Source organism: Megalops cyprinoides, chromosome 12, assembly GCF_013368585.1.
Source record: "Megalops cyprinoides isolate fMegCyp1 chromosome 12, fMegCyp1.pri, whole genome shotgun sequence".
Lineage (NCBI taxonomy): Eukaryota > Metazoa > Chordata > Actinopteri > Elopiformes > Megalopidae > Megalops > Megalops cyprinoides.
The window spans coordinates 29,127,932-29,155,833 of NC_050594.1; the positions used below are offsets into that span (position 1 = coordinate 29,127,932).

Below are 27,902 nucleotides of genomic sequence, written 5' to 3' on the forward strand. Positions count from 1 at the left end.
GGGGGAACCAGCTGCGTCTTTTGCGGTGGCGGCACTGATGTCAGACGGCGCAGCTCCTCTCCCAGCTGGGGTTCATTAGCTCTCAGGCTAAATTGTTGCGCACTCCTCTCCTGTACAAAGCATGCTTTTCGCCTACAGCTCCCCCACACGCCCTGGTGCCTATTCCGGCTACTGTGTGAGTGCGGCCTTCAGGCTCTCACCTCGTTTACCTCCCTGCACCTCCCCCCTGGGCTTCCAGGACTTGCACTGTCTGTAGGAGAGTCTTCCTATTTGTTCCTGCCAGGTGTTCCCTCCCAAGGCACAGGGAAGTGCAGCTGTGCTGTCTGAGAATCTGTTGTCACGAAGACGTCTCTGGTCTTTTAGCCTTTGGAATGGGGTTTTGGTAGAATACGGGGCTGACATTAACCCCGCGTCTCTTTCCCACAGGACGTGACGAGGCTGCAGCGGCGCTGCAGATGGACAACCTGAACGCGGAATGCCACAAGTGGTGAGTCAGGCCGGTCTCAGATACCCCAGAGTCTGCATCACGCAGTTTACTGGGCTGCACCGTACACTGGTCGTTTATGAGCAAGCAGGCCGGTGGAGCTAATCTATTCAGTGCATGGTCTCTGGATAGGAAATGATCTCTCAGGGGGAAGGGGGGGAAAAAAAACGAAAGCGCTGGGACAGCTTGAGTTTGTTAGACGTACAACAACAGCGCAATGAAATTGTGTCCAGACACCCAGCCTGTACAGAACAGGATGCGAGCAGAATTCCTCTTGTTTGTATCGAAAGTATGACCGGCAGCAGCGTCCAAAACCTGAGGTAATGTGACCCATTCGTTATGACGTTGTTGCTGATACCAGCTGGGTTGGTTTTTGCTCTGCTGGCAAGGGGACGCGACAGGAGGCCTGTCTTTTTGGGTGTGTGTGTGGGGTGGGCGGGGCAGGGGGGGCCTGTCCAGAGTTCAGGCTGAGAATAAAGGTTCATGGGTGAGAACGCCTGAAGTTTGTCACTGGTGACATCATTTGACACCATGTCATCATGGTTACTGCCAACAAAGGTAAATTAGCCTTTGGTAGCTGGGAAAGCATGGTAAGGGCCTGCTTTTGGTTTAATATCATGAATCCTGAATTTCTGTGCCTACATTGTGCACTCTTAATGTTGGTGAATGTTTGCCCCCTGAATATGCTGTTACACGTTGCAGATCATTGAACCATTGAAATAAAGGTCTTAAATCGGCGTGCTCCTTGTTGGAGTGGCTTTTAGGAAGAACACTGATGGCGTGAACCAGGGTATCTGCGGAGGAACACATCAGCTCAGGCACAGTATGCCCAAGATTGCAGAGGCAAATGACACAAAGGGCACAGCGCCTCAAACTAATCCACCGCTTCACGCTTAACACGAGAAGGGGCATGTGATGGAAGTCAATTATGTGACAATGATGTCATTGGACTACTGTGTTTGATGGAGTCCGTATGTTTCAGGCTTGCCGCGGGGTGTTCGTTCTGATTTCGCAAATTAAAACCACTCGCGTCTCCCCCGTCCCCCTGTCTAAAGAGAGAAACTAGAGAACGTGACAGCAGCTTGTTTCCAGGGGTCTGTGTGCTCCCTCTCACCTTGAGGAAGATGGGGAACTGGAGCCGCAGCACGATTTACATCCTCGCGTGATTAACTGCTCGACAGGGATTGTATTTAAAGATCAAACATAATGGAGCAGACTGCGTTTCTGGGTGTCTGGGATGTGTAGTCTACTCCTCCGCGTCCTTCCAGCATAGTATTTCTATCAGAGTACGTGTGTATATGCCTTCTTCCCCTCCCCTACGGCCTCTTTATCCAGTGTAATCTACAAACGGCTTCTTCACAGATGCCCTTGTTCCAGTAACTAAATATAGTTGAAGGAAATGTAATGAAAGCGCCCGTCCACACAGTTGTTTCTAAGTGAGTGATACGGATAAACAGTGGTTCTCAAGGAGCGCAACCGTAATGAGCACTCTAACCTCAGCATCCACAAAGCTAACTAACCCCCGGGCTGAAACGCTGGCCCGGTGCGACACGGGCAGCGAGTTGAGCTGTCTGGCCCTGGTCAGCAGTGAGCTCTTTCCCCTGCCTTGTTCGCCAAAGAAAGAACCGCAGTCCTGGGACAGATAACGCTCACTTGCGTCATCCGTGGAGTCATGAACTTGGTGTTCGCGCCAGTGCAACACGTACAGGTGACGGCCGCGGTTCTTCGGTGGTGACCAAGAGGATCGTTGAATCACAGCTCTGGACCTGGGAGCATCTGAGAATCTCTTTTGAGTTGATAAAGTTCCAGCACTGGAGCTGTACGTGTTGTTCCAAGTATTTTTTTTCTCCCACATGCTCCCTTTCAGAGTAAAGAGAGCTAACATCTGCCACTGCAAGGGGGTTAGTGTGTGGACCCTCTCCTCCATTTAATACACTGTTCTCTATAAAATAAATTACCGTGTTTGGGGTAAAGGTTAGCTGCTCACAAGGCCCTTGATGTGAGTGATTGCAACGCTATTGTTTTATTTCCCTGACGTTCTCTGTCCAGTTAGCCTAAGTATTTACTGTAAGTCAGGAAATATACAAGCCTCTTTAAACGCACGCTGGCCCAAAGAAGACTGTCACGACCCCACAGTTGCTTGCGCCAGATTGGCATCTCTCAACACAGTATGTTTTGACATATTGAGCTTTGTGCGCAACTGCTGGTAGCCAGACACTTTGCACCTGGAATGTCAATGCCTGTGAATAGCTATTTGATGTGACTTGGGGTTACTGTGATCCTGCTGGCATTGAGCCAGCCTGTCACTGCTCACAGAGCAGTGCTGAAGCACAGGGCCTGGTGGCAGTTGGGATCACAGTCATGCTGGTGGCTGCTATGGGTGCACGTGGATCCATGCCCGGCCCAATTCGCCAGTGTGGATTGCCCAGTAGCTGACAGCATTCATCTGAACTGCATCCCTTTTGGGTGTGTCTTGCACTGATTCCATTCCCCCATACCTGCCTAATTGTAACAATTTAACAGCTCTATAGAGGGGTATGTGTGATATGTATCATTGTACCTGTGTTTAGGCTTCAGGCTTGTAACTGAGACTGATTATGCTGTTAAACAATATTCAATATATTATTCTAGAAACATTCTAGAAACATAGCTCCTCTGCCATGCAATTGATTTGCTGTTCTTTGCTGTTGCTACGCATCGTATGTGGTAATGAATGCCATCAATGAACCTTTGTCCAGGTCAGGCATCGGTTCGATGGTAATGGATTCACTGTGTGTATGTGATGCGTGCAGGAGTATTTTTAAAATGGAAGTTTATCCTTAATGGAATGCATTTTTTAAACTTCAGAAAATAAATGTTAACATTTCATTTGTACCTTGTAATTGAATTATCCTTTATCTGGACAGCTGATTCATACCAAAAAAAAACAGTGAATGTGCTTGCACTGTGTAAGGGAATGTATTCATGCATAAAAAGGATGTTTTGATCAAAAGTACATCTTAGTTTATCTACAACTGATTTATTCCAACTGACTGCGTTTGTTTTCTTTTTGGTTCAGTCCTCTTCCATCCTGCACGCCTGTAAGGCCAGGGAGTCACTTTGTCAGATGCCTCCAGATCTCTCCTGCGGCCGTACCTCACAGACACTTATCTAATTCCTCATCAGCTCACATTTTACGGGCTTAGAGCGTGGAGGCAGGTCGGCGAGGGGACTGGCTGACAGCCCACCCACTCCCTAACTCTGCGCTGTCAGGGAAGCAGGGTGGGAGGAAGGTAAATCAGCCTGAGGGTAGTATCTCACATGTCTCTGTCCTCCCTTCCAACTCCAGCTCTGTGCCCACCGGGGAGAGACGGTTATAGGGAGTCGAAGCCTCTGAGACTCAAAGGGCCTTTTTTGCTTCTCATCTAAACCTCAGCCCCAGAGCAATACCTGCAACCGGCAGTGGCGGGAGCTTGAGTGGGACTCCTTGCTCTCTTTCGGTCCGAGTTGTGTGGCAGATGTGTCAGTTGGTGTCAGGGTTGTTGAAAGGAGATATATGTATATGTATATGTAGCCTTTTTTTTTTTTTTACAGTAATCATTATATAAGAACAAGCTCACTGCCGCCCTTGAAATGTTCATTTTTTCAGACTTGTTTTTCAGGCTTGTGCTCTGTCCCAGCAGGTAATTGTTATGTATGAACAAGCATATCTCTCTTGAAATGCTGACTTGTTGGCTGGGCTTGATTGTGGCCCATCTGAGCGATAGGGCGAATGGCAGCGGTCGTAGAAGGAATCGTGCTTCTGTTGCCTTTAACACACTCTTGACTCCTGCGATGCCTTGCAGTGGCTCCGTACCAGCAGATGTGGGGAGGTTTGCGGCGGAGTTGAACGCACCACAGCAGTTTCCTTGGCAGCGCGTCGGGTGTTCCTGGAAGCGAGGTGCTGGGCAGCACAGGAGCGAGGTCACTGAGAAAGCTGTCAGCCGCTTGATTCAGAGCCCGCTTTCCCCCTCATTGCAGAATGCACACAGTGCATGACCCCCTCTCTCCCTGGAGGGGGGCTCGGCCTCCTTTCGTTTTGCGTGCTGGACGTCCACATCACTGCCTCTCTTTTTTTTTTTTGTCGTGCTGCCAGTTTATGAATCATTTCCTCTGACACAGTGAGAAAATCACGCTAAGAGTTGCCTGTGTGGGGCAGCCTCAGTTAGGATAGCGTGGATGTGCCCCCCTCGATCTCCATGGTGTACATTTCAGCACGCAGAGAGCAGGTGCACAGGTTTATTCCCTGAGGACCAGCTCAGCCCACACTGAAGTGACTTTGGAGATTGATTGAGTAGTTTTGTCAACATTTGCAGCCTTGGAAATAATTGTGTTTGTTGAAATATAGTGCTCTGCATATTTTCAGAGGAGTAGATTCTTATCAAGTACCTCAGCCTAATTACCGCACTGTGTGATATTCTGATGGAGCAGATGTGCTTAGGGGGGCGCAGCAGAGGTTTAGATTCATGAATCACAGGGCTGGGAGTCACGTTTGAATGACTTTGTGCTTTCTTAGTGCCGTGGTTCCCCTGAGGAAGATGCTCGGCTTGATGCAGTCTGAAAAATGCCCCGGGCATCATTTTTAGTATGAAACGTCAATCATAAGGCATATTTGTGAATGAGAAGGGAAGAGGCATGTTACATTGCGTGCCCTTCCTCTTGGCTCCCTGTCGCTGCAATACCCCCCCCCCGTTTAGGAGACTGCAGGGCCAAGCTCCCTTCTCCGCCCCTCCGCACGGCAGTGACCTGCTCCCGGTCACGTAGCACTCTCCCCCTCCGGCTCCCAGACCTCCGCGCTTCTCAAGATGTGCGACTTGGCAGGGCTCGCCGCCGTGCAGCACCGGGGAGGTCAGCCCGCGGGGGCAGGGGGGGGCGGGACCAGGGACGGAGTAGCCTCGGTGCGCCGGAGCACCGGAAGGCCAGCAGCATAACACAGGTGCCTTGACATCAGCACACAAGCGGAGTCCAATTCCGGCCTCTGGGAGCCTTCCCTCCCTCCATATTCCCTCCTCAGCCCTCAGTTTCTCATTTTTTAAGGCCCTGAAACAACAGAGCTCCCTGCTCCCCCCTCTTAATGTAAATACCCCCCCTCCTCTGTGGAAATCCTAGCAGTGGCGTCCCAAAGGTTAGCCATTGGGGGGTTTGTCCCCCGCACCTCGGGCTGTTTGGCTTGGCAGCGTGCCGCCATGTGGAGAGAGGCTGTGGCTGGCTCCCCGGGGTAGGGGGGGGGATCTGTGATTGTTTTCATGCATGTCCAGAGACCTTTCCTATCTCTGAGCCATACGTGGACCAAAGCGCGGCTGAGGGGTCAGTGGAGAGAGGAGGAGGACGAGGCTGGGCAGGGGGTTCTTCAGGAGTATGTGAGCTAATGATTTTCATATTCTAACCCCCCCCCCCCCCCCGTCTCTCCCCCACCTCCCCCGCCAGAGTGTTTTACGGTCCACCAGGAAAATTGTCCAGAAAATTGGATTGCAGAGAGTTATCGCTTTCCTCCTCACTTGTACAAACAACCACCCAGCAGGGTTAACCCTCTCCACGCTCCGTCCGGTCCCTGGCACGGTATCCGGTGGGCTCAACCAAAACTTTCGTTATCTTCAATGTTCCCTTCTTAAAGCTTGCTCATCATCTGGAAGCGGCAGAACAGAGCTTGAGTTCCAGTTAAAATTAATGCAGTTTTCTACTGTAACCTAGACCGATCCAGCAAAACCCCTGGAATTTGCAGTGGCAATGCTGGCTCTTGTGCCGTGTCCCCAGGTATCTTATTTTCACAATATTTTAACCATTACCAGTGTGAAGAAGTGCCAGTGTCTTAATTTGCTTCAGATTCATTTTTTTCTGGTCTCTCTTGCGAATAAATAGTGGATTTCCCACCCCCAATGCTACAATTTTTTCCTGTCCTGTTTTCTTCCAGCTTTTTTTTGTAGCTATGTCACTAAAGTTCCCCTGGCGCTGTGTGTGTCCTTGCTTGGTGTCCCTTCCTTGTTGTTACTCTTTTTCTATGGCTCAGGATTATTATAGTTCCTTCAATATTGTGGGCCTTGTGTATTATTTGGACTGTGAGGATGTTCACAATCAGTTCTTTGATTGTGGTTTTCTTTTTCTGTGGTTTCTTCTCCCTCGGTCAATCTTTCAGCGCAGTATTCATCTTAATGCAATTGGAGCCTTCCCTTCCTCCCTGGTAGATCAGTAGTGGGAAAGGTCTCCGTAGGAGTAAAATGGAACTGAACTGCATTTGAAATCTTGCTCAATTTTTCATAGTAGGGACTCCAGGGATGTATTAAAAGTAAAACTGAAGAAGCTTTGTCAAGATCAAGAGACGTTAAGCCGGCACAGGGATGGGAAACGGCGTGCGGCATGCTTGATGGACAGCAATCCCAAAGCCACCATCGGCAAATTGGCTTTCATGCAGGGGAATGGCTGCATGGAAGTAATGAATGCTTTTCTTAACATGTAGATATCACAGAATATTTTGTTCTTTGAGAAAACAAAACAGGTTAGCATTGAGGATATTTTCACGACTGTAATCACTATCTATCTTTAACGGCACTGTCTTATGATGCCTGTTGTCATCTGTCAGTCCAGGCAAGTGAGCTCAATTCAAGGTTTTGATTTGCCAGAGTGCTACAGATGAAAATGAATGTTACAGCAAAATTTGGCACTTCCATAGACTCATCTGTGGAAATGTTGCTTAGTGGGAATTTCCTCTGTCAAATAAACATAATACAATAAAAATGAAGTGCTGAGACCATTAATGAGAAAGCGTGTGGTGGTTGGCATTAGTGCTGCATTAAGAGGTTGGGAAACCTGATTTTTGTTCTTGTTGTTTTACTGGTCCCCCCCCCCGTTTTCATTGTGGTTACACGTCGTGCCTTTGACCGCTTTGAAGCGGCGACGTGTTTGGAGAGGTCATGGTGAATTATCTCGCTGGACAGCCTCCAGGGGGCGGGAGCCTCCAGCAGCAGCTGCTGTCAGCTGGGCTGGAGCGCTTGCACCAAGGGCCCGGTGTAACCGGCAGAGAGGTGTCCCTTCAAAGCGGGCCAGCGCCCGGGGCCTACAGCTGGCTGCACTTTGAGCACTTAAGCAACCGTGAGGGTGACATCATTACCCTTCTTTGGGGTGAGGTCTTTGAACAAGATCTACGGGCGAAACGTTAGTTTAATGCCCCCATTACCACACAGTGGGATTATGATGTCATCAGGGTCATGGAAAAGTCCTTTCACTCATTGCCCCAGTGCTAATACATCCTGGGTTATCATCATTTTGGTTATTTAACATCCAGCCACTTGGCTTGTGTTAGAAATACTGGTGCCTTTTTCTGTCAGTTAATAAGTGGCAAGAGTATTTTCAGAGAGAAAAAACACAATATATTGTTTTCCTAAGGAACGGTCAGTCTTTTGCACATTTCTCTCTTAAAGCTTGCTCATCATCTGGAAGCGGCAGAACAGAGCTTGAGTTCCAGTTAAAATTAATGCAGTTTTACACTGTAACCTAGACCGATCCAGCAAAACCCCTGGAGTTTGCAGTGGCAATGCTGGCTCTTGTGCCGTGTCCCCCCCCCCCCCATTTTTCCAGTTTGGAATGGCCAATTCCCCGAATTCTGGAATGCCCAATGTGTCATCGATGTTCGGTCCCATTGCACAACCCCCACTGTCACGTGCCCTTCTCCGAGACACGTGGTGTCAGCCGCTGCTTCTTTTCGCACTGCGGTCCACAAGCTAAGCTAGCACAGAGATGAGTCAGAGGAAGACATTTCGTATGCAGCTTTGGCAGCATGTGGACCACAGGCACCCGATCGACCAGCAGGGGTCGCTGTTGCTAATGGGACTGAAGCCCCTGCCGACGTACCCACCCCTATCCCCGTGTGTTCCGCCTGTGAGCTCCCAGTCACTGTCGTCTAGTGACACAGTCAGGTTTGAACCTGGGCCGTAGTGTTCAGTCTACACTCAGAACGAGTGCTTTTACCAGCTGAGCCACTCGGGAGCCCATCTTTGTACATTTCTTAAGTTCCTCTTTTGGGCTTGCAAGTTAGGGGGATGAATGGCTCATAGCCTGAAGACACCCTGAAGCCACCCTGAAGATGTGGTTTCATCCCATCCTGTCAGAACATCTCCCTTTGAGTGACCTTATTCTTATCACTTGAAAAGTTTCCCTCAGCATTGAAAGTATGAAATGTATGAATGATGTATGAAATCTGTGGCAGACCTGGGTAGTACCATATGCACACATGGAAAATGAATCAAATCAATCAATCAGATTTGGCGGTTCAGTATTCATACTGTATACCGTGTTGGGCTCAAGGCCCCCCTCCCCCTTTTTCATGTTTGTTCCATATGGTAGTTTTAAAATCCACAGTGATATGATGATGGCCATTGGACAGCCTGTTAGAGAATCAGAGATTTTAGTGGTGCTTAGAGGGAGTTCCAGCATGTCCAGGTGAATTGAGATGCTCAAAAACAAGAGGGGGTTGAATCCAAGTGGTACTGTAGCATTAAAAACATTTGGGGTCAGAGAGTATACCCAATTCGATTGATTACAATTCATGTGGTGCTGACCGAAAAAAGTCAAATAAAAAGCATTAAGCAAAAATCATTGAAATGTTTTTATCTGAGTTGTAGTAACAGTTGTACCATGGAGCAGTGTAGTGTGACGATGAACAGTATTGCCAGTTAGGACTTGTGATTTAAGGTAGACAAAAAAAGCCTTTCTGCACCTTTTGAATTCACATTTAACGTTGTTAGACATTTTTATGTTAGCAGTACAGTATTTTGTTACTGTCTACTCCATCTTAAAGTCAGAGGGAATACTTTTATAGTGCGTAGTAAATCGTAGTATGCAGTTATCTGATACGCGGTCATAGGGAGTTCACTTTGTTGTAACTATTGGTCAACTTTTTTTTTTTGGTTGTGTGAGGGTGGCCATTACAAAGGACAAGTCAAGTGCTTGGACCATAACACAAAATAATGATGACTTCCCAGCACAGGTTGTTTGGATTTACTGCAGCAGAACTGATGTAGGTTTCACAACAAGTGTATTGCACAATATCTTTGGCTACATCAAGTATCCTGCACACAACTGTCAGTTTAAAACTCCTTTGTTATTGAAAGTGAACCGGAGACCAATTAACTAAAGCCAGCAAATGCGGGGGAAGCTATAACTGACTGACAGGGCTTCTAACATGGTTATGATGTGGTTTCAGAAGGTGATAGATTTATTAGTTCGTAAGGATTATCTTATCAGTGCTTCACAGACAGACTCTGGCGGATGAACCTAGTGGGAGAGGCGCGTGACGTCAATACAGGGGGCGCCAAACCAAACCAGCAAACAGACATGAGGCGTCCGTGTTTGGGAATGCTTCTCCTCAGTGTATCTGGCTGAATGTTTTCTCAGCTGCCACTGCCTAGGGGAGGGCCGGAGCTCCGCGCTCCCGGGGTCTGCTTGTTATGCGGCGGGCACCGATAACAGGGATGCTTCAAGTTCGGAAGCTGTGCGCCGAACCGCGTCGAGCGTGGAAAAGCAGGCTGACACGTAGGTGCTGGTGCGTGAAGGAACCTCGGGGTGGCAGTACGTATGGCCACACATGGAATCCCAAGTGCACATGCACGCTCACAGACAACCCGGGCGCCCATGCACGCACCCAGAGCGGTGCACAGCAGGAGTGCAGACAGATGCACTAACGGATATGGGAATTAAAAGCAGAGAGAAGCATCAGAAATCACTGCATCACAAACCCACTCACTCACACACCCATATGACTGACCGACTGCGGAGAGAGAGGTACAACCTGCTAATTTGTTTGTTTCACTAATCACCTTGTGCTTTTGGAGTCTAGTCACTGGCACCAGACTTGACTCTTGTTCAGTAAATGCCAGATCGTGTTTAGAGCTTGTAACATTACAGAGTCATTGTTCTTGGATAGGCTTCTTCACAGTGCTGCTGGCAGGGAGACCTCTTTGGCTGCATTGGGTTTAGTGCTTGGTTGTGTTTGTGTCCTTTCTTAATGCTCTGAACTTAGCAGACGGAGAGTCTTTATTGGAAAGATAATAAAATAGTTCATTTACAAAGCAAAGCGATTACAACCTCATATCCGAAATGACTCATTATCTGATGGTTACTCAGCTGTGTGCAGAGAGTCACATTGTTCAGTGTTTTTAACCAGCGTATTTTATAATTTATTAAATAGAGTTTAGTCCCACAAAAAGCCAAGACTATAAAATTTGCAGCTACTAAAGCTCACAGCTTCAGAAGAGTGTATGGATCTGAGAGCCAGGCAAGTGGTTAACAAACGGTAACAGCTGGACGGTGAATACATGTCAGAGCATGTGTCCCTCTGAGTGTCAGCTCAATGTAGCATACAGTCACCTTGCTTTCAGGGCCCGAATGTTTACAAACAGCCTGATGATGTCTGTCCAGTACAGCGAGGAAAAATTATGATAATGCTGACAAATCAAGATTATAGTATCAGTATTGGGTAGGACTGAAATCTGTGACTGAGTGTAGGGAGAGCTTGACTGAGGGCACTTCACATAGATGGGGTAGGGTTAGGATGCGTTATGTCCAGTTTGTGTGCATAGAAATGAAGATGGGGAGATCAGGGGTTTTTAGCTGGAATAGATTGTGACCTGGCATTAATTCCAGTTCTGTCTGTTTCACTTTCATTTAGGATAATGATATCACATGGTGCCCTTGTGGTGTCTGTATGGTGACATGTTGCTCCGTGTTTTCTACATTATGATATGGCATGATATGGGGGCTTAGGATAGGCAGAGTTGATATTTCACAGACATTTCAGTGATATTTCACCGACATTTCACTGTTTCAACTACTGTACGTATGTTTGAGCTCTGCAACAAGCCTGATATCACATGGCAGGAGCCCGATATCACAAAGTCACATATTCATTGTGTAACTGTTTCATGTAGTGTTTCCTCTTTCACCCCACTAATCCCCCCAACTGCCTCTCAGCTCAGCTAGTGTGTTCCTGAACTCGTCCTTGTTGTTCTCAGACCTGCGGCAGTGCACGGATACCTGCGTACCCGTGCAATTTCCCCATTTCCAAAGAAAGAACAATAAACACAACAAGTAGCCTGCAACGTGTGTGTGCACTGTAACCCGTCCTGGTGCGATCGCTCTGCCCCGACCGGCTGCGCGCTCCCCACGCAAATTTATTTGAGAAAAGTAATCTCCTTTTTGAAAGAAGGGGGGAAAAAAAGCCCATAAAAACAGTGTAGCTGTTGGCAACAGTCTCTGGCAGCTCTCAGGACTTCTGTGATGCAGAACGGCTTTGGTCGGGCAAGAGAGAAAGGGGGCTGGAGTTATTTTTATTGGCAGCATGGAGAAACGCTACCTTGGAGGTGGTGGGCTGCCGAGGCCCATATATCTTACCTCCAGCAGGAGAGGGAGGATAGAGGGGAGGTGGGGGGGCGGGGGGGATCTAAAAGGGGAAAGAGGCCTCCTCTGCTGGGGAGTCAGCCAAAGTGCAGGCCTCCCTCTAATGGCTTCTCCGCTGCTATGTGATCCCAGCTCTGAGAATTGGAGCAGACACCCTGACTCCTGTCTTCACTGAGCTCGCTTATGCGGTGGACTTTATCTTGGAGGGGTGCTCCGGAGGCCCACCCCCCCTCCCCGATCCCCCCAGCTCCGCTGCCACCGCCGTGTGGGGAAGTTATTGTTACTAAACTGCGGCCATCTGGAATCTTGTGGTTTGACTAGGGTCACGCACTCGCTGGTGCTCTCGCCAAACGAGGTCTGCTGTGTCCCCACCACGAGGGCGCTTTCCTGCTCACTGCCAGCGTGCCCCGTGTCCCCAGTGTAGCCGTGTGGCGGGTCTACAGCTATACACACCTCCGTGTCGAAGGATCGTTCTGTACCTCATGTCCTGCGACCAAACTGAGCCTCGGAGTTTAAATGAAGTCTAAATAAATCTAAGCTTTGTGAATTTCTTTCTCTGTAACTGCCCCGCTCTCATGGCGTCCTTAGTGTGATTCAGCTGATATTGCTGCCAGATTTTGTACAGATACCATGGTGCCTCCGTGTGCTGGAGAAAGAACAGGGACACAGAGGAACACTGCTCACTGTTATTTGTGCGAGTGGAAATATTGTAAAATTATTTTGTCATAAATTCCTCATAAATGGTTTCCACACTTGGCTGACACGGTTCAGGCCTCCTTGGTCTCTCCTCTCCTCGCGTTTAAGCTTTCCGGTTGCGACTGGATTTGGATATCAGCTTCCTTTTATTCAACATCGAATGTCTATTAAACTAATGAAGGGAAAATTATAATTAATCCTACGTTTGATCCTTGGAAGCCTGGCTTCTGTCATTTGTCTTAATTAATTAGACATTCCCAGGATCTGAAGTATTTTTAGTCATTAATTTTTTTTGGCTAAAGAAAACAGGTCTAATTTGCATGGACCAGAAATTATATTGGAAGCATGGCATATAGAGGGCCTGACTCCTCCACAGTTTAATATACTCGCTCTTCATAGAGCCTCTGTCTCTGTGCCAGGGTTAGGTAACTGGAGACAGTGTTTGTCTCTCCTCTGATTTCTCTTGAAGTGTGTTATCTGGTAAATAAGACAGTGGGGCCATTTAACATAGCAGACTGATCATGCTTCTGAGCAATTTCTTGAAGTAACTTTAAACGTTGCAACCACGGAACCAGGGAAATATTTAGACTGGAATGTTTATTTTTACTCTGGTTCTTCTCATTGTGCTCAAATGGGCCTTAAATCATAGGATTTAGGGATTCTGGTGATGGCTGAAATGCATGGCAGGAATTTTGCAATGTACAGTACCGTACGAAGAGCTCTCAGCCAGACAGAAAGTGCTCTGTGGAACGCCGCACACAGTGCCTACACTGTTTAGCCTGTAGATGCGAAAACATAGGCTACGCATTTTTCACCAAACAGGTTTACCAGATGTCACATGGGCAGTTTAAAAACAATAACACGAGAAACATTTGGTTTGATCCAAAACCACTTTGCTAGACTTAGAGTTCTCACGAAGAGTGCGTGTCTGTGCCTGAAGTGTTTGGGGAGACGCGCACACTAAAGGGGCCTAATAGCTGTGTCTCGGCCAAATCACAGTCCTTGCGTCAGTGTGTGTAGCTCCTACATTAGCCTGCAGTGTACAGTTAACATTCCAGTGCGTGAGACGGAGAGGCAGTGGATCAAAACTCAGTGTCAGGTCACGGCTTCACCTAAAATGTCACTGAATTAACTGTGGGGAAAGATGTCCAACATTTGAAAGACTCCTTCAGCCCTACCACTGCAATGGCTTGGCCAAGAGGGCTGTATGATCACAACGAACCCAGGCTCAACCAAGGTGTAGGGGGGGGTTGTCTCAAACCATCCTAGTGGACAATTGCCTAACCGGCTTCTTGTGCGGTCAGAGTATAAACACAGCTTGGCTATGCCACCCAGGCGGGTGACAGATGAAGGAAATGACTCCTCCATGTTTGACCCTGCCTGTCCTCTCCAGGTTCGCAGTTCTCACCGGCCTGACCTCACACTACGAGAGCATGCATGGCAAACTGAAGAGCAGCCACATATTTAAGGTAAATCACAGTGCACAAACTCCTGACCTTTCAGCTGTGTGACATCCTGGTAATTTTTTTCTTTCGTTAGTTGATTGAGTAGCTGATTCTTTATGTATGTCATGCCAGTTTAAGGTACTCTGACAACTTTTGTTATTAGTAAGTTATACCAGTTATTAAGCTGTATGTACATTGTCTAATATGAAATTTGTGAAGTAACAAAAAGCAGCTGGTGCCCCAAAGTTACAGTTTACAGGTAGTTGAACACACTGAGCTGGTTATTCAGCTGGGGTCGAGTGAGACTGCAACATATGATTGCGTAGAAAAATCTTGAAATTTTAAAAGCCTAATTAACTTCGACTGAGAGACCCAGATAAAGTGTGAACTTGGAATTTCAAAACATAGTTTGAGTCAGAATTTATTTTTCTTCATATACTTTTCATTGAATGTAAACTACAGCGAAATGCAGTGTTTTACTTTTCACTTGTCAGATGTGATTGTGCCAATAATCTGCCTTCCTGACCTCTCCAATTCCCAGGAGCACATTGACAAAGCCATTGCCCTGAAGGCTGATGACCCCCTGTGCTTCTACCTGCTGGGGAGGTGGTGCTATGAGGTAAGATTGAAAACTAGGAATTGAGATCCCAGGAAATCCCTTTCTGTTCCCTTTTCCACATTGAAAATCAGCTAGAGGACCTTAGAAGCCATGTTTGCATTCTCCACATTTTTAACAGATCGCTGGACCCTTTTACTCATCAGGGAATTAAGCGCGTCATCAGATTCTGTCTCAGTGTCATCATTCTGGCTCCACTGAAAGCATCTGTGCTTGTCTTGAAGTCACAGTCCCTAAGCAGCAATTGAATGGAGAGCTTTGTGTATGTGGTTAACACATACTTAACAAGCATTGTTAGTTCACAGCGGTACTCGTGTGAAATCATGCATTTTTAAACTAAAAGGTTTTCGCACCCTGTGTGATTCATCGTTGGCACTTGTAGAGAGTATGTGTAAGAATAAAGAGATCCTGCTCATTGTGTAGCAAAGTTAAGATTAAATATGTTTAAATTTAGTTTGTGTGGTCTGAAGAATATTTCCTAAATTACAAACCTAAATATAAACTGAATTATTAAAATCAGGATTTTTGCAAGCGACAGAATGTATGGGTGTAATTTTCATTCTTTAAGCCATGCATTTTTTAAACAATTATTTTTCAGACTTGTTACTATTATTTTGTTTTCTTTTGATCTTTTGATCAGCGCTATGAGAAGTAGCATCTCATAAGCTGATAAGGAATCTGAGGAAAGCTGTGGAATTACCATCTTTGTTTGTGGAGTTCATTTGCAAACAGGTTTGATGAGTGCACTGTTTCCTAAAAACACATGTTCAACAGAAGAATGAATGAATAAAAATGTTGAGAGAACTGAATTTCAGCTTCTGAGTTTTTGCCAGCACTCTTGTGCTTTACAGGCAATATGTAGATAGGCCTGTGTTTTAACCCAAATTATTGACCTGGTGGAATGTTTGATGACAAAACAGAAATGATTTCTAATTTTAGAGTTGTGTTGTTGTTGCAACTAAATTGCTACACTACTTTATTATAACCATGCAATTAAATTTATTTTAAAGGCATTATTTCTGATGGTTTAAAACTTTATTTGACTGTAGTCAGATACATAACCTTAAAAGGCCACTCCCCATTCATGAAAGAATCCCAGTTTTTCTTTGGGTGGTGTGAATTTTCCGTGAACTTCAAAATGTTAAACAATATGGTAAGGTTGAAGTCCTGGTTACAGTATGAGTGAGCTGGGGGTGTACACGTATAATCACACAGGTAGGCTAGTCTGCAGTGCATCTGGGTTCTTCACATATGGTTTTCACAGGAGCTGCAGGCGAGGAGCTGGATTGATCTTTTCAAACAGTGATTTTAGATCTTCCAAGGACCTTTAATGCAGTAATAGGTGTTTGTTGTCATGCAGGTGTACTGCAAGGATTTGCGGTAAGCGCTGGCTTATCTTGTGGCTAGCTTCTCACACTGGTGTTACCAAAAAGCTACAATTATTTACAGATGTAGGACTGCCCAGTTTTCTCTGCCTTTTGTGTAAATGTCTGCAGTCGCGTCTATGTCTGTGTCGCTGTGTAGTCCACACTGTATTGTGCTTAGTTACATTCTCCTGTGCAGTTTTGACCAGGCAAGGAAAAGTATAATTACTCTTATGTTTGAAGTTGATATTATAAAAATTTATTAGAGCCATTTGTTTTATTGGCAATACCTTTTGTTATTGCTCCAAATTACATTATAGGCATCACAAAATATTTCAAGAAGAAAATGAAGAATAATGTTTGCTTTTTTGCATTCAGTTTGGATTTGGTCTTAGGGACCTGTGGTTGGTTGTGAGGTAGGTCTGTGTTGTTTTAACATGGGAGCAATCAGGAGCCACCAGTTACCCATAATTACATCAGAATCAGGCTATAGTCTTATGGAGCTGGGCACCCAGAGCCAACATGGCGTGCACAAACAGTATGCGGCTTTTCATGCCCAACAACAGTAACAAGAGGTAACTGACAGTTCATAGTGTTACTGTTTATTATGTCTTTTTATGCGTGAAAACAGTTATCCCCCTTGTTATTTTTGCTTTGTCTTTTTTCATACTCACTTAGGCTGACAGAAGAATAATATTGAACAAACAAAACTCACCAGCCCTAAATTAATGTGGGCTTTTTCTCATGAATCAGGAAAACTTTTAATTCACGGGCGCCCTAAAAGTCAGAGAGGAACTGCAGGCAAAGTCCTCTAATGGCAGCAGGCTGAGTAAACCGCGTCTCCGGAACCCGGTGTTAGCTGGAGCGTTCCCCCGTAAGCACCCTTCATCCCCCTGCTGTTATTCTTTACGATCCGCGCCTCCGCTACGGCTCAGCCGGTCTTCCGGGGCCTCGCTGTCCGGCAGTGTCTCAGGATCCACTCGGATGTTTTATTACACGGCACCACATGGGGAAGCGGGTTTACCTTTCTCGCTGCACACGGGCCGCTAATGCACCGCAGGCCTAGGGCACCGGCAGCTGTGTAACCAAACGCACAGCCTTCACGCGGCCCTTTGTTAATTCACTGACGTTGCCCCGATGGTCAGGCGGTCAAGTAGCAGCAAGCTTCGTTCCAAGGTTCTTCCTAGTGTTTTTAACATTTTTTTGGTTTGTGAGTGTTCTTTCTGCCCAAGTGGCTCAATGGTCGAACGACAGCGGAAGAGGTAAATCTACGTGCATGCTTGATTCAATCCCTACTGCCTTAGTCAAAGCCTGACTTCCTTCCCTCTTTACTCCAGTTACTGATACCATCAACCAGTCAATGAAATCTGGCACTGTACCATTAGCGCCTGAAACTGCTGCAATAACTCCTGTTCTCAAGAAACCTGGTCTTGATGCTGATTCTACGGCTAATTTTTCAGTCTGAAATCTCTCTTTTTCTTGTAAAATCTAGGAGTGCGTGTGGCATACAGTCTATCATGTCATCCTTTTAAGTTATATTAACCCCTTCAATCTGGATTCTGTACAAGTCACAGTACTGGGACAGCCCTGACAAAAGTGGATGATAATATCTATATAGTTGCTGACTGGTGCTTCTGAACTTTTACAGCCAACAAGATTGCCATAACAGTAAACAATTTTATTTTTCACTGAACAGATGGACAGAAATACTTTCTTTGGGTAGACTCCAGTTTCACAAAGTGTCCCTCAAGGTACTGTGGTTGGCCCTGTGCTCGCAATCGTTTGCATACTGCTGCTTGAGTTTTGGTGTCAGTTGTCATGCTGACAACAAACAGGTTAACAGCAAGCCTGTTCTTTTACTTATGGCAAAATTGTAACCACTGGATGCATGCTAATTTTCTGAAATTAATTTTCTGACTATATGAAGCTTTAACTCTAGTACTTTGGTCTCATGTTACCTACATTATTGTGCAGCGCTTCCCTGTAGCGTCTCTTCACAAATCTTGAATTCTGCCAAGATCCCTGACACAGGGCAACAAATCATACTGTACATTATTCAAATTGCTATACTACAAGTTAAGTCTCATATACAGTACAAAGTCATTCTACTTACTTCTAAAGCCCTGAATGCTCTTGTCCTTGTGCAATCAGTTTCAGCCTTGTATACCTCCTTGGAGGCTGTGATTTACCTCCTCTGTAAGATGCACTGTATGGGTTACAGCATATAGTTTTACAGCCGTTACGCTTTGGAACTCCTCAAAACCACAATATGGGTATTTTTTACTCAATAGAAAAAGCACTTCACAAGGATAGAAGGACAGTTAAAAGAAGAAAGGTGTAAAATGACAAAAGGATCAGCATTAATTAATAACAAATAAATAATTTATTTTTGTATGTATATTTAGCAGTGACTTTGAGGGTGCATTGTATATAGTCTCATAATTAGCTTCATATATATGTTTTATTGTTGTTATTATTTGTCATAATATTAGTATTATCACTGTATTGCAAAATATCTGTATTTCCCTGGTGACATAGGAGTTGTTTTTATTTATGTAAATTAAATGGTTTTAAAGGGGCCATTTTATTTTGGCTAAGAATAATATTCAGGGTAACACACATTTCTGTGAAAAGTTTCCAATTTGCTATCACTGTTTAATTTGCTACAGTCACACACAAAGTTAAGTGCTAACAACGGTATTGACCATTTTCATAAGAAAAAATACACAAAGGTAAAGTAACAAGATACAACATGCATGTTAGTGATATAGATGGTAATTTTGAGGCCTTAGGTGATCGCCGGTACCTAAACATTAATCATCTCAGTCTGACACCCACCTGTGCTCCTGTCAGACAGTTTACCTGCTTGTGTGTGTCTCATCTGCCATATTCCACCTGTATGGCTGACTGAGTGGAACCCTTTCTGCAGACAGCATTCTGCAGTGAATCTAATGGCTGACGAATAAGGCATTGGAGTGTACTGTGTTCTTGCACGAGGGAATGCAGTAGAGAAAAAGCCTTTCGACATTTCCCAGCCTCTTCCTGCTCCTGTTTGAATTTTGTTTTGTTTAAGAAGTCTTCTTAACAAATAGTTCAGAAATGGTACTGCTTTTGGGGTGTTTTGGCATGTTGAAATGATAAAATCCTTCTTAATTAGACAAAGCTGTCTGTGTGCAAGTCGGTTTTATGTGCAAGGTATGTGGAAGATGGTAACAAATGTCAACAGCAATTTAGCGCTTTTACTCTGAGCTTGCAATATCCTCTGCGTAATTAGAAGCAGTGACCAAGGAGCAGTGTATTTCATCACCTGGGTCTGGTGTTTTGTTTGGTGATTGTTTCTGTATGCATGTGTGTGTCTGTTCTGAAAAATGTGAAACTCAGTGTGCACAGAATTCAAAAGCTCCTGCATTTATACTGTACATTGGGGTAGTCTTGTCAGACAGAGTCTATGCGTGGTATACCTGTTGAAACTGCAGTTGATACGCACACACAGCATAAAGAGAATGGCTACCTTGTGTGTGATCTGGACCAATTTCACACGCACGGGCTGTTTGCATTCCCATGAGAAGGCATGGCTCAAGTGTCATCTTTCACTAAATTGCAGACTTATTCCAGGTAGGACTTTGTGCTTGTCCGACCACCAAAGATGGTGCGTGGGGGGCTTTGGATTTGGGTAAAAATGCCCCACACAGTAACCCCTAACCCCTCCCTCCTTTCCAACCTCAAGCAGAGAAGCCTAGACATTACCCTACTCCCACAGCGGTTGGAAACATATTCATTACTATTCAACCATTGACAGTCTTTGTGTGACATACTAGCCCTCCCACCCATTTAGCTATTATATGTCCAAAGCTGGTGCTAGTGAAACATGTAGCCAGGAGAGTCGAGAGGATTAAGGAATAGCAGTCTGCTTCTACTTTTTTTAGTACATGCACCAATTTCCAGAAAATAGCACATTATTGCAGAGCGCAAGATTGAAAAGCAGTTGATCCCTCGGCCTCCCGTGGCCCCCGCTTGGGTCGGGATCCACGTGCTAGTTTCCACGCTTGGAGAAAACGGAGAGACTCGCGCCGCCACTCCTATTCAGCCGAGCTGCATCAGCAGCAAAAGGAGCGGAACATGTAAGGCCCTTACCAGCAGGCTTTATTTGAAAAGGCTTCAGCTTGGATTAGCAGGCCGCGAGCACGCTGCTGCTCCTAAATGCCCGTGCACACAGAACATATCACTTCACCTTTCCAAATGGGGTATTTTTAGCCCCGGGTGATTGATTCCAGACGTTAACAGTTACTTTCCTTGTTTATACCAAAGCTGGAAAATCACTGACAGGCACAGTCAGACGCTCCCCTTCCTCTACCCAAAAAAAAGTAGAAATAAAAAAATAAAAAACTGCTGTAAATGAATCTGAACACAAATTTCTTATTGCTGAACTGTAATGGTCTGGGCTCATGTGCTGCCAAGAAGCATTAAGAAAGAGCGGAAGAGAAATGGACTACTCCTGGTGGGGTGGCCGGCGAGGGTTAGTGAGAGATAGCGGCATAACTCCCTGTCTGGTGCACGAGAGTCCCTCGTTATCAAACCCCTGCGCACTACCTTGACACATCAGAAAGAAGATCTCACATTTGAAGGAGCGACCTGACTGGGTCTCAGGGAGCCAGCACATGTTAACATCTGAAAAGACAGAGTGGCTTGTACTGTAACGGCCATCCAAGAGCAGGTAGCTTACCTGCACTATTCTCCTGGCTCTGCCCTGTGGTACAGACAGTACAAGCTAGTCCAGTTCTGGAAATCCAATAAATACATTGGCAAAAGGAATTAATCGCCACATATAGATATGCGTACATATACTGAACAATGGCCTTTGAATTAAACTGGGCAATTTTAGAAGCCGTTCCTGATTGGTGTTGAACAAAAATATACTAAGACATAATATAGAATAACATAGAATAATGCCACCTCTTCGCTTTAAGGAATTTTATTTGATGCGGGAACTGTGGTTATGTGTCGGCCATCGCAACTTCTCCTATAAATATACAGGTACATGAGCACACAGTAAGTCATTAAATCACTCTGAGTAAGTGTGCCTGCTAAGCAGATAGCATTCTCTGCCACCCCCCCCATCCCCAGGTGGCGTCTTTGGGATGGCTGGAGAAGAAGGCTGCCACCGCCCTGTACGAGACCCCTCCCACCGCCACGCTGCACGACGCCCTGGAGAACTTCCTCAAGGTACTGCCCCTGCGTGCTCAATGTGCTGTTGATGGAATGACATTACACGCGGAAGGGTCCTTCTTTCTGTTCAGGCTCATGCAAGGTGAAGGAAATGAGTAATTGTCTGTACTCTTACTCTTTATAGACACTTCAGTCAGGAGTATGGGGTTCACGCTGAAGTCACGAGCAATGACTGAACAGCTCATCCAGTGTTTTTTTTTCTCTGCTGTTTGAAGTGAGCGTAATAACAGTACTGCATGTTCCTGTCACTTGCCATGTAATATAGAGGTCATGAGCACTGACAACCTGGTAGATTGATTTATGCATCCCAATACTGCCTCCTTTCATGCCGGCTTCAAGAGAAGCTGTAGTCAGGACTTCAATGATGTATTCCCGCTGCTTATTGTCTCATTGTTACCATAAAACCATTACGTAATGCTTGTGCGTTTGAATGGCTCTTTTGTATAATGCTATAGAATTCAGCTGCCAGGAAATGGAAGTTACATGTTTTTTTTTAATATGTCTGAATAAGACAGTGAGATAAACTTTTGGATGAGGGGTCCTAATGGGACCAGGGAATCTCACCTTCTCGAACTTAAGAGCCAATATGCAGTGGGTAAAGCGATATTGATAAGAACCAGCAGCTCTGCTTTTGCGTTTGTTCAAACATGTTCCAGTGAAATGCACTCTTACGCTTCTCTGGGAGGTATGACTGATTACCGCCCAATCCACAAGGTGTCAGCCAGCAACCGAATGCCCGTTCTCAGTAAATCATCTTGTCTCATTTGTCAGTTTCATTCAGTCGGGAGACTGGCGGTCGTCTTCGGTATTGCGCACCCTGCTTGGCAGGTGCATGGAAAGTTGAACAGCTAATGATTTTCAGGATGAAAACCCCTCTTTCATTCCAGGACCTTCCATAATCTGGCTGTGTTTACATTGTGTTCTGCTTTGTTTTCCTGCACAGGCTGAAGAACTTAGCCCGGGCTTCTCCAGGACAGCCAGGCTTTACATCGCCAAGGTAACGGAACACTTCCTTCAGTAGGCCCAGCAGCCTGATTAACTGCCATGCAGGCGTCCGTCTGAAAACACCGCGCCGCCCGCCAAGAATGCGGGGCCAGCTGATGTGTTTGGGCAAGGTCTGCCACAGCATGTGTCGTCTCATTTTCTTCGTAGCCCATAGCTGGAGCGGGCCCAGCTGGAAGCCTGTGTCGGGGTGGTTGGCTACCCAGGGAGCCTTATGTCACTGAAGCTTCAGGGAATGTAAAAGTTTAACATGCATTCATGGAGAATGGCTTGTCAGACTCATGCCATCCCTGTTTGCTTTGATTACTAAGAGGGCTTTGGCTTTCTTTCCTCCTCTCGCATTCCGGTTTGTTACATGGGTGGGGGTTTTTGAAGCCAATCTGAATTTGGTAGCAGTTGCGTAACACTCATTCAGCAGCTGATTTCATTTGGTTTTTTTCCTCCATGAACTGCTCTGTCCATGGAAATGATGGTTGTTTATCCAATCAACTGCAGCCGTTTGTCAAATGAGGGCTAGCAGGAAGCTAGTGGGCATCAAAGGGGAGATCACACGTCAGGGTGTGGCCCCCCTTCCCATGATCTCATTGGTGTGATGCAATCGAGGGGCACCTACTCACCTTCAGCACCAGGCTTCAAAGCACAAGGCCATGCTGGTGAAGGGGGGGGTGTCACCATACCCAAGGCCCTGTGGCTCTGTGTCGTGTCTCTATTTTATTTGGGGGGAGGTTTTGTCTGTTTGTTGTGCAGCTGCAGCAGAAAATGCTAATGATTATGCCCATTCTCGGCTGCAGATGTGTCTGATTCTGAAGGCTGCCTTGTCAACGTTAGTATTTTATGAAATTTTCTCATGTCGTAACCCTGCATGGAAATGTGGCCCCAGCTTTCTTGCCTTTCCTGTTTTTGTTGTTTTAGAAAATAAACAAGGGAATAAAGAAATACATTATACTTATTTTGCAAATACACTGTGAATGGAAAAAAAGGAAAACAGCAGATAATTTGCAGCACGGCTCTGAGACGTTCTCACATGGACTGCTTAAGGCTGGTGCCAGCTGAGTGTTTTGGTCTGAACTCAGAGTCTTCGGTGCTGTTATCTTTGACATTATAGAAGTTTTATAGCCTCCAAGGGGGCTGCTGAAGTCACGTCATGGTTTTCCCAGAATTCTAAAAGTCACCGAGGGATGTTTTTTTTTATCAGCAAGACATTGGTCTGATTGTGTTAACTCTTTCACAGGATAGTCTGACGGGAGGTGTGGGGTGTGAGAAAGGTGTGAAGTAGGGTTTAGACCATTTCCAGAAATGAGAAGTTACGCAGAGAAAGGCATAGATTAGCCAAACACTGCTTCCCAACAGATCAGTTTGAACTGTGTGGTCCCTCAGTCTGCCGCCATGTACCTTCCTTCGGGGCCATGATAATTCATAATGAGTGACCTTGGCAGTCTCTTTGACCTTCTCAGGTCTCTAGACAGAAACGCAGGCTTTGGGACGATAGTCTCATCGTAGGGCTGGGTGATATAGCCATCGTGATACATCGAATAGCTATTTTTAGTGCAATAACAGCTAGCCCCGGCATGTGGCGTTAGGTTTCTTCCTGTTTTTTTTTCCCTTTAGTCATACCTGATGCGGGAGCACACCTCCAGTTCTCCGAGGCCATGTGAAATGCTTCCAGGGAAGAAAAACGCCACTCATATCTATTCAATGTTGATATCACAGCAACAGCACTATGCTATGTGGTAGATAGAAGCACATGGCTACAAAGATAAAGAGTGAAACATATGCATAACATAAACATATGTGTTTTTCAAAGCTAACCAACATAAGTTGGTAAATTAACCAACATATTGATACAAGTAATATTTTTCTGCCCTGGAAGCATTTCACTGAACTTTGGAGGTGTGCTCCCACATCAGGTATGACTAAAGGGAAACAAAATACGGGAAGAAACCAAATGCCACATGCCAGGGATAGCTGTTATTGCACTAAAAATAACTATTCGATGTATCGCGATGGCTATACTGCCCAGCTTTATCTGATCGTGATCTGGCTTGGGATTATTTCGTTTCTGTCTCCTGGGGTTCACCTTAGCAGGGAGGGGGCAATCAACCAGGCAAACATTCACATAAACTTCACCGCACTTCCATTTATGGTCAGTAGACTGTAAGTGTGGACTAGCACTCAGGTAGGAAGAAGAATTAGTTTAACGACACTCTCCGCAGTGTGAGAAGTGCCATGTGTCAGGCTTCCGACTGAATTTTAAACAAATTGTTCACTTTCATAAAGTAAAGTGAAAGCCTAACTGTGGCTTAACTGTGTAGCGGGGTCATCAGAGAAATGTTTCCTCTCGGTCACCACACCTCAGAGTGCCCCAGAGCTTTTCTCGAGAGCCTGTGTTGTCAGCTGCCCAATGGCACCCGCGTAAGGGAACTGCATGCGTCATGGGCGGAGAGCTGGAAAAATGGGTTTGGCGGTCAGAGCAAGTTAAAAATGTATATTCCTTAGCTCTTTCGGGTATGCTTTTGATTAAACACTTAATTTTAATTTGTTCTGCTAGTGCTACAAGGAACTGGGGAACATTTCTGAGGCGAAGAACTGGGCCGAGCTCGCCTTCAAGATGCCCAAGGTCTCTGAGGTAAGCGCGTATTGCAGACGCAGCGGTCATTGAAACCTCAGGTTTTCTTTTCCCACTCATAGCGTTATTTTTCTTCTGTCACTTGGGTCCTTTTGTCTTGGCTTTTGATTGGCCTGAGTTTGCATCAGCCAGGCGCTGCCACTCGCTCCTGTGGTGTAACACCCCCCTGCAAAGGCGACCGCTCCCTCTGCGCTCGAATTGTGCTTCAGATGCCGTGCGGTCTCTGGCTGCGGTTCAGTGGTAGCGGAGGCACCGTGTGGTCAGAGCGGCGGGCTCAGGGGACTCCCCGCCAGAACGTCTCCAGCCTCTCTTAATTCAGCGTGTTTCCTGTGTCTGTCACTGTTTCTGGAGCCTCTGATAGCATACATTCTCTGATAACATGCATGCTGATACATATAAAGAGATACATGTGTGTAGCTTCCGATAACAGACATGCTATGTGCTCAGTATGCCTATCATACTTTCCTGCTCTAACCCTTGATAGACAGACAATTCATTGTCATCTCTTGCCATTCAGAACCTGCTGTTCTGGTTGTCAATCAATAATAAGTCAATGCCAGTTTAATCAATCGATCTATGAACCAGCTAGTTGTTTTTTTTTTCCCTCACTTGCCCATCTGGAGGCGCTTTGCCATAAGCCTCAGTTACCCCTTGCATAACTGCTGGGTCATGGTTCCCACATTGTCTGCCGGTGCGTGTCTGCGGTGAGAAGGGCCCGTGCAGGAAAAGGTGCGCGTGGTCACGCTGTGCTCCGCTGACCTCACCTTTTCAGCAGCTCCGTGCGCTGGAGCGAAGAGGAAGCCGTGAGAGGTTAACGCTGTAAATCTTGTGTCTGTGTTCTTCCTGGCTCCTCAGGACGGAGACAACGCCGGTCTGGAAGAAGCGTTAGAGGCCCTGAGGAACTGAGGAGCGCGTCTTTCAGGTGGGGGAACAATAGGGGCCCACACAGGAGGAGGCCCGGGGACCCCCACCGATGTCAGGGAGGCCAGAGGATGTTGATCTGTAACACGCAGTTGCCCTGAATGTACATTATGTTCTCCACCTCCACTGAACAACGAGTGGCCTAACCTGGCCCCACACGGAAACAGTCTCTCTCATGTAACAGCAAGCACCAAACACATTCTTTCATATGTACTGCATAGCGCAGCACGTCACACTGACCATCTTTCTCACATACAAAAGGACAGCTGTCCAGCTGATACAGGAATGTGCATGGAAGAGAGCTGGTTCTTGGGTTAATTTTGCAGTGCTATACATGGCCACCAGAAAAAGAGACCTCATCGATATGGAAAACCATGTGCTTGCAGTTTGTTCCATGTATGTATGACCTGGGTGCCATTTTCCCTCCTTGTTCCCTGAGAGTGATTACGCTTGTTTGTTATATGAGGGAAATTTGAATCAGAATCTTAGGAAATCAGAGTGTTCTTCCCAAATGTAATGACACTGAGGAAATGCAGATTGTGGCATTACCATAGATACAAAGTTTTGAATATGAATGCTAAGCCATAAGCCATTTTCTTGCTTGTTTTGAAGGATGAAGTATTTTGTATTCTGTATTTGTGTAAGGATGTACGTCAGCCCACAAAATTACTAACATGCACTTAAATATAAATAAGTCAGTTTATACTAAATGCAAGTAATTGCATTTTGATCGTTGTTTTGAACATATTGGAAAATGTGCATAAAACTAACTGGTAACTAGCCACGGTCAAATTGTTGTTTGCCCCACCTTTTCAGCAGTTGATTAATATGAAATCAGTAGCACAGAGGACATATTTCATCATAACAAATCAAATCTTTTACCCTGTTATTGCCCAGCACCCTCCACCTGTTTAAGACCAGTCTTGAGTCAGTTTTTAAATATGCAAGGTAGTACTGTGGCCATGATTGGAGATGCTGTTAAATAATCCACATCACTTTGATGATGATGCAAATCAGAAAAAGGGGAGTTTTACTCTGTGATGCCAAACAGACTAGAAAATATTCAGGTTTTGGTGTCACGATAAAATTTTATGCATATACCCAGACACACATTAGGGCACACATTTTATGTAGAATAGTTTTAACTGATCAAATATATATATATATATATATATATATATATATATATATATTATATATTGTTTGTGTGTACAGACAATTCATTCTTCTCAGAAATACATTGACCAATGTCCACTGGAACAATATTGTAAATGTTGTGCAATGCATACGGGTATGACATAATTCCAAAGGGCTTTTGGAAAGAAGGGAAAAACATTTTTGGGCTAACCAGAAGAACCAAAAGAAATTCTGGAATACATTAGTTTAAATAATATACAAATAAGGCCTCTTTCCATGTTGGGGTGTTGTACACATTTAAGTTCTCTCTGTACGCTGATGACAGACTAAAATATTTTAAGACAAAAAGGATGTGTTAAAGGAAGTATCATACTTATTAAGCTGACAGTTGCAGGCTGATGGTTTCCACTCAGTCCAGAAATGACAGCCAGTTCATGCTGCCGGACTGAGGTTAGCACTTTTCCAAGCACGATCTTTCTTTCCGGTTGCAGTACAGATTTTTCACTTTATTTACTTGTTTTCTTTCTGGCTCATTTCAGCCATTTTATTTATTTCTCTCTTTTTAAATGTTGCCCTTTAATTTTTTTAAAGCACTTTTAATATATTAGGGTTGCACTATAAACTGGACCGGATTTGTACGAGTAATGTCAAATTGCTTTTTATTATGCTGAACTGACTAGAAGTGTGTCCCATTAAGCTGAAGTATAATTTAGGCATAGTGATAGACTTTTCTTTTTCTTTCCATATTGATAATACAGCGTATACTGGTTATAGGTACTGACAACGTTTAATGACTTTCAGAATGGAAATCCCTGCATGTTTTACCAACACAGTGATTACCTTGTTTGGGTAATTATGCAAGTTGGTCAAGAGAATACTTTTGGTAGATGTAGAAAACCTAATGGTTTGTGTGTTTGGTAGTGTATGTATGGTACATAGAATATTGCTGCTGTGTTTGGTGTAGAAGTAGGCACTCTAG

The 27,902-nt window shown here is 45.4% G+C and overlaps 1 protein-coding gene across 1 annotated transcript in view; it reads left to right on the plus strand.

Moving 5' to 3' along the window:
* LOC118786960 (regulator of microtubule dynamics protein 3-like) overlaps nucleotides 1-26,901 on the plus strand; it is a 34,045-nt gene extending 7,144 nt beyond the window's left edge. The window contains exons 6-12 of the mRNA XM_036542320.1: nucleotides 427-487; nucleotides 13,980-14,055; nucleotides 14,573-14,650; nucleotides 21,136-21,234; nucleotides 22,181-22,234; nucleotides 24,788-24,865; nucleotides 25,721-26,901. Of these exons, the coding sequence (XP_036398213.1) occupies nucleotides 427-487; nucleotides 13,980-14,055; nucleotides 14,573-14,650; nucleotides 21,136-21,234; nucleotides 22,181-22,234; nucleotides 24,788-24,865; nucleotides 25,721-25,771 (497 nt within the window). The 3' untranslated portion in view covers nucleotides 25,772-26,901. The remainder of the gene's footprint in view (nucleotides 1-426; nucleotides 488-13,979; nucleotides 14,056-14,572; nucleotides 14,651-21,135; nucleotides 21,235-22,180; nucleotides 22,235-24,787; nucleotides 24,866-25,720) is intronic.
* The last annotated feature ends 1,001 nt before the right edge of the window (nucleotides 26,902-27,902 follow it).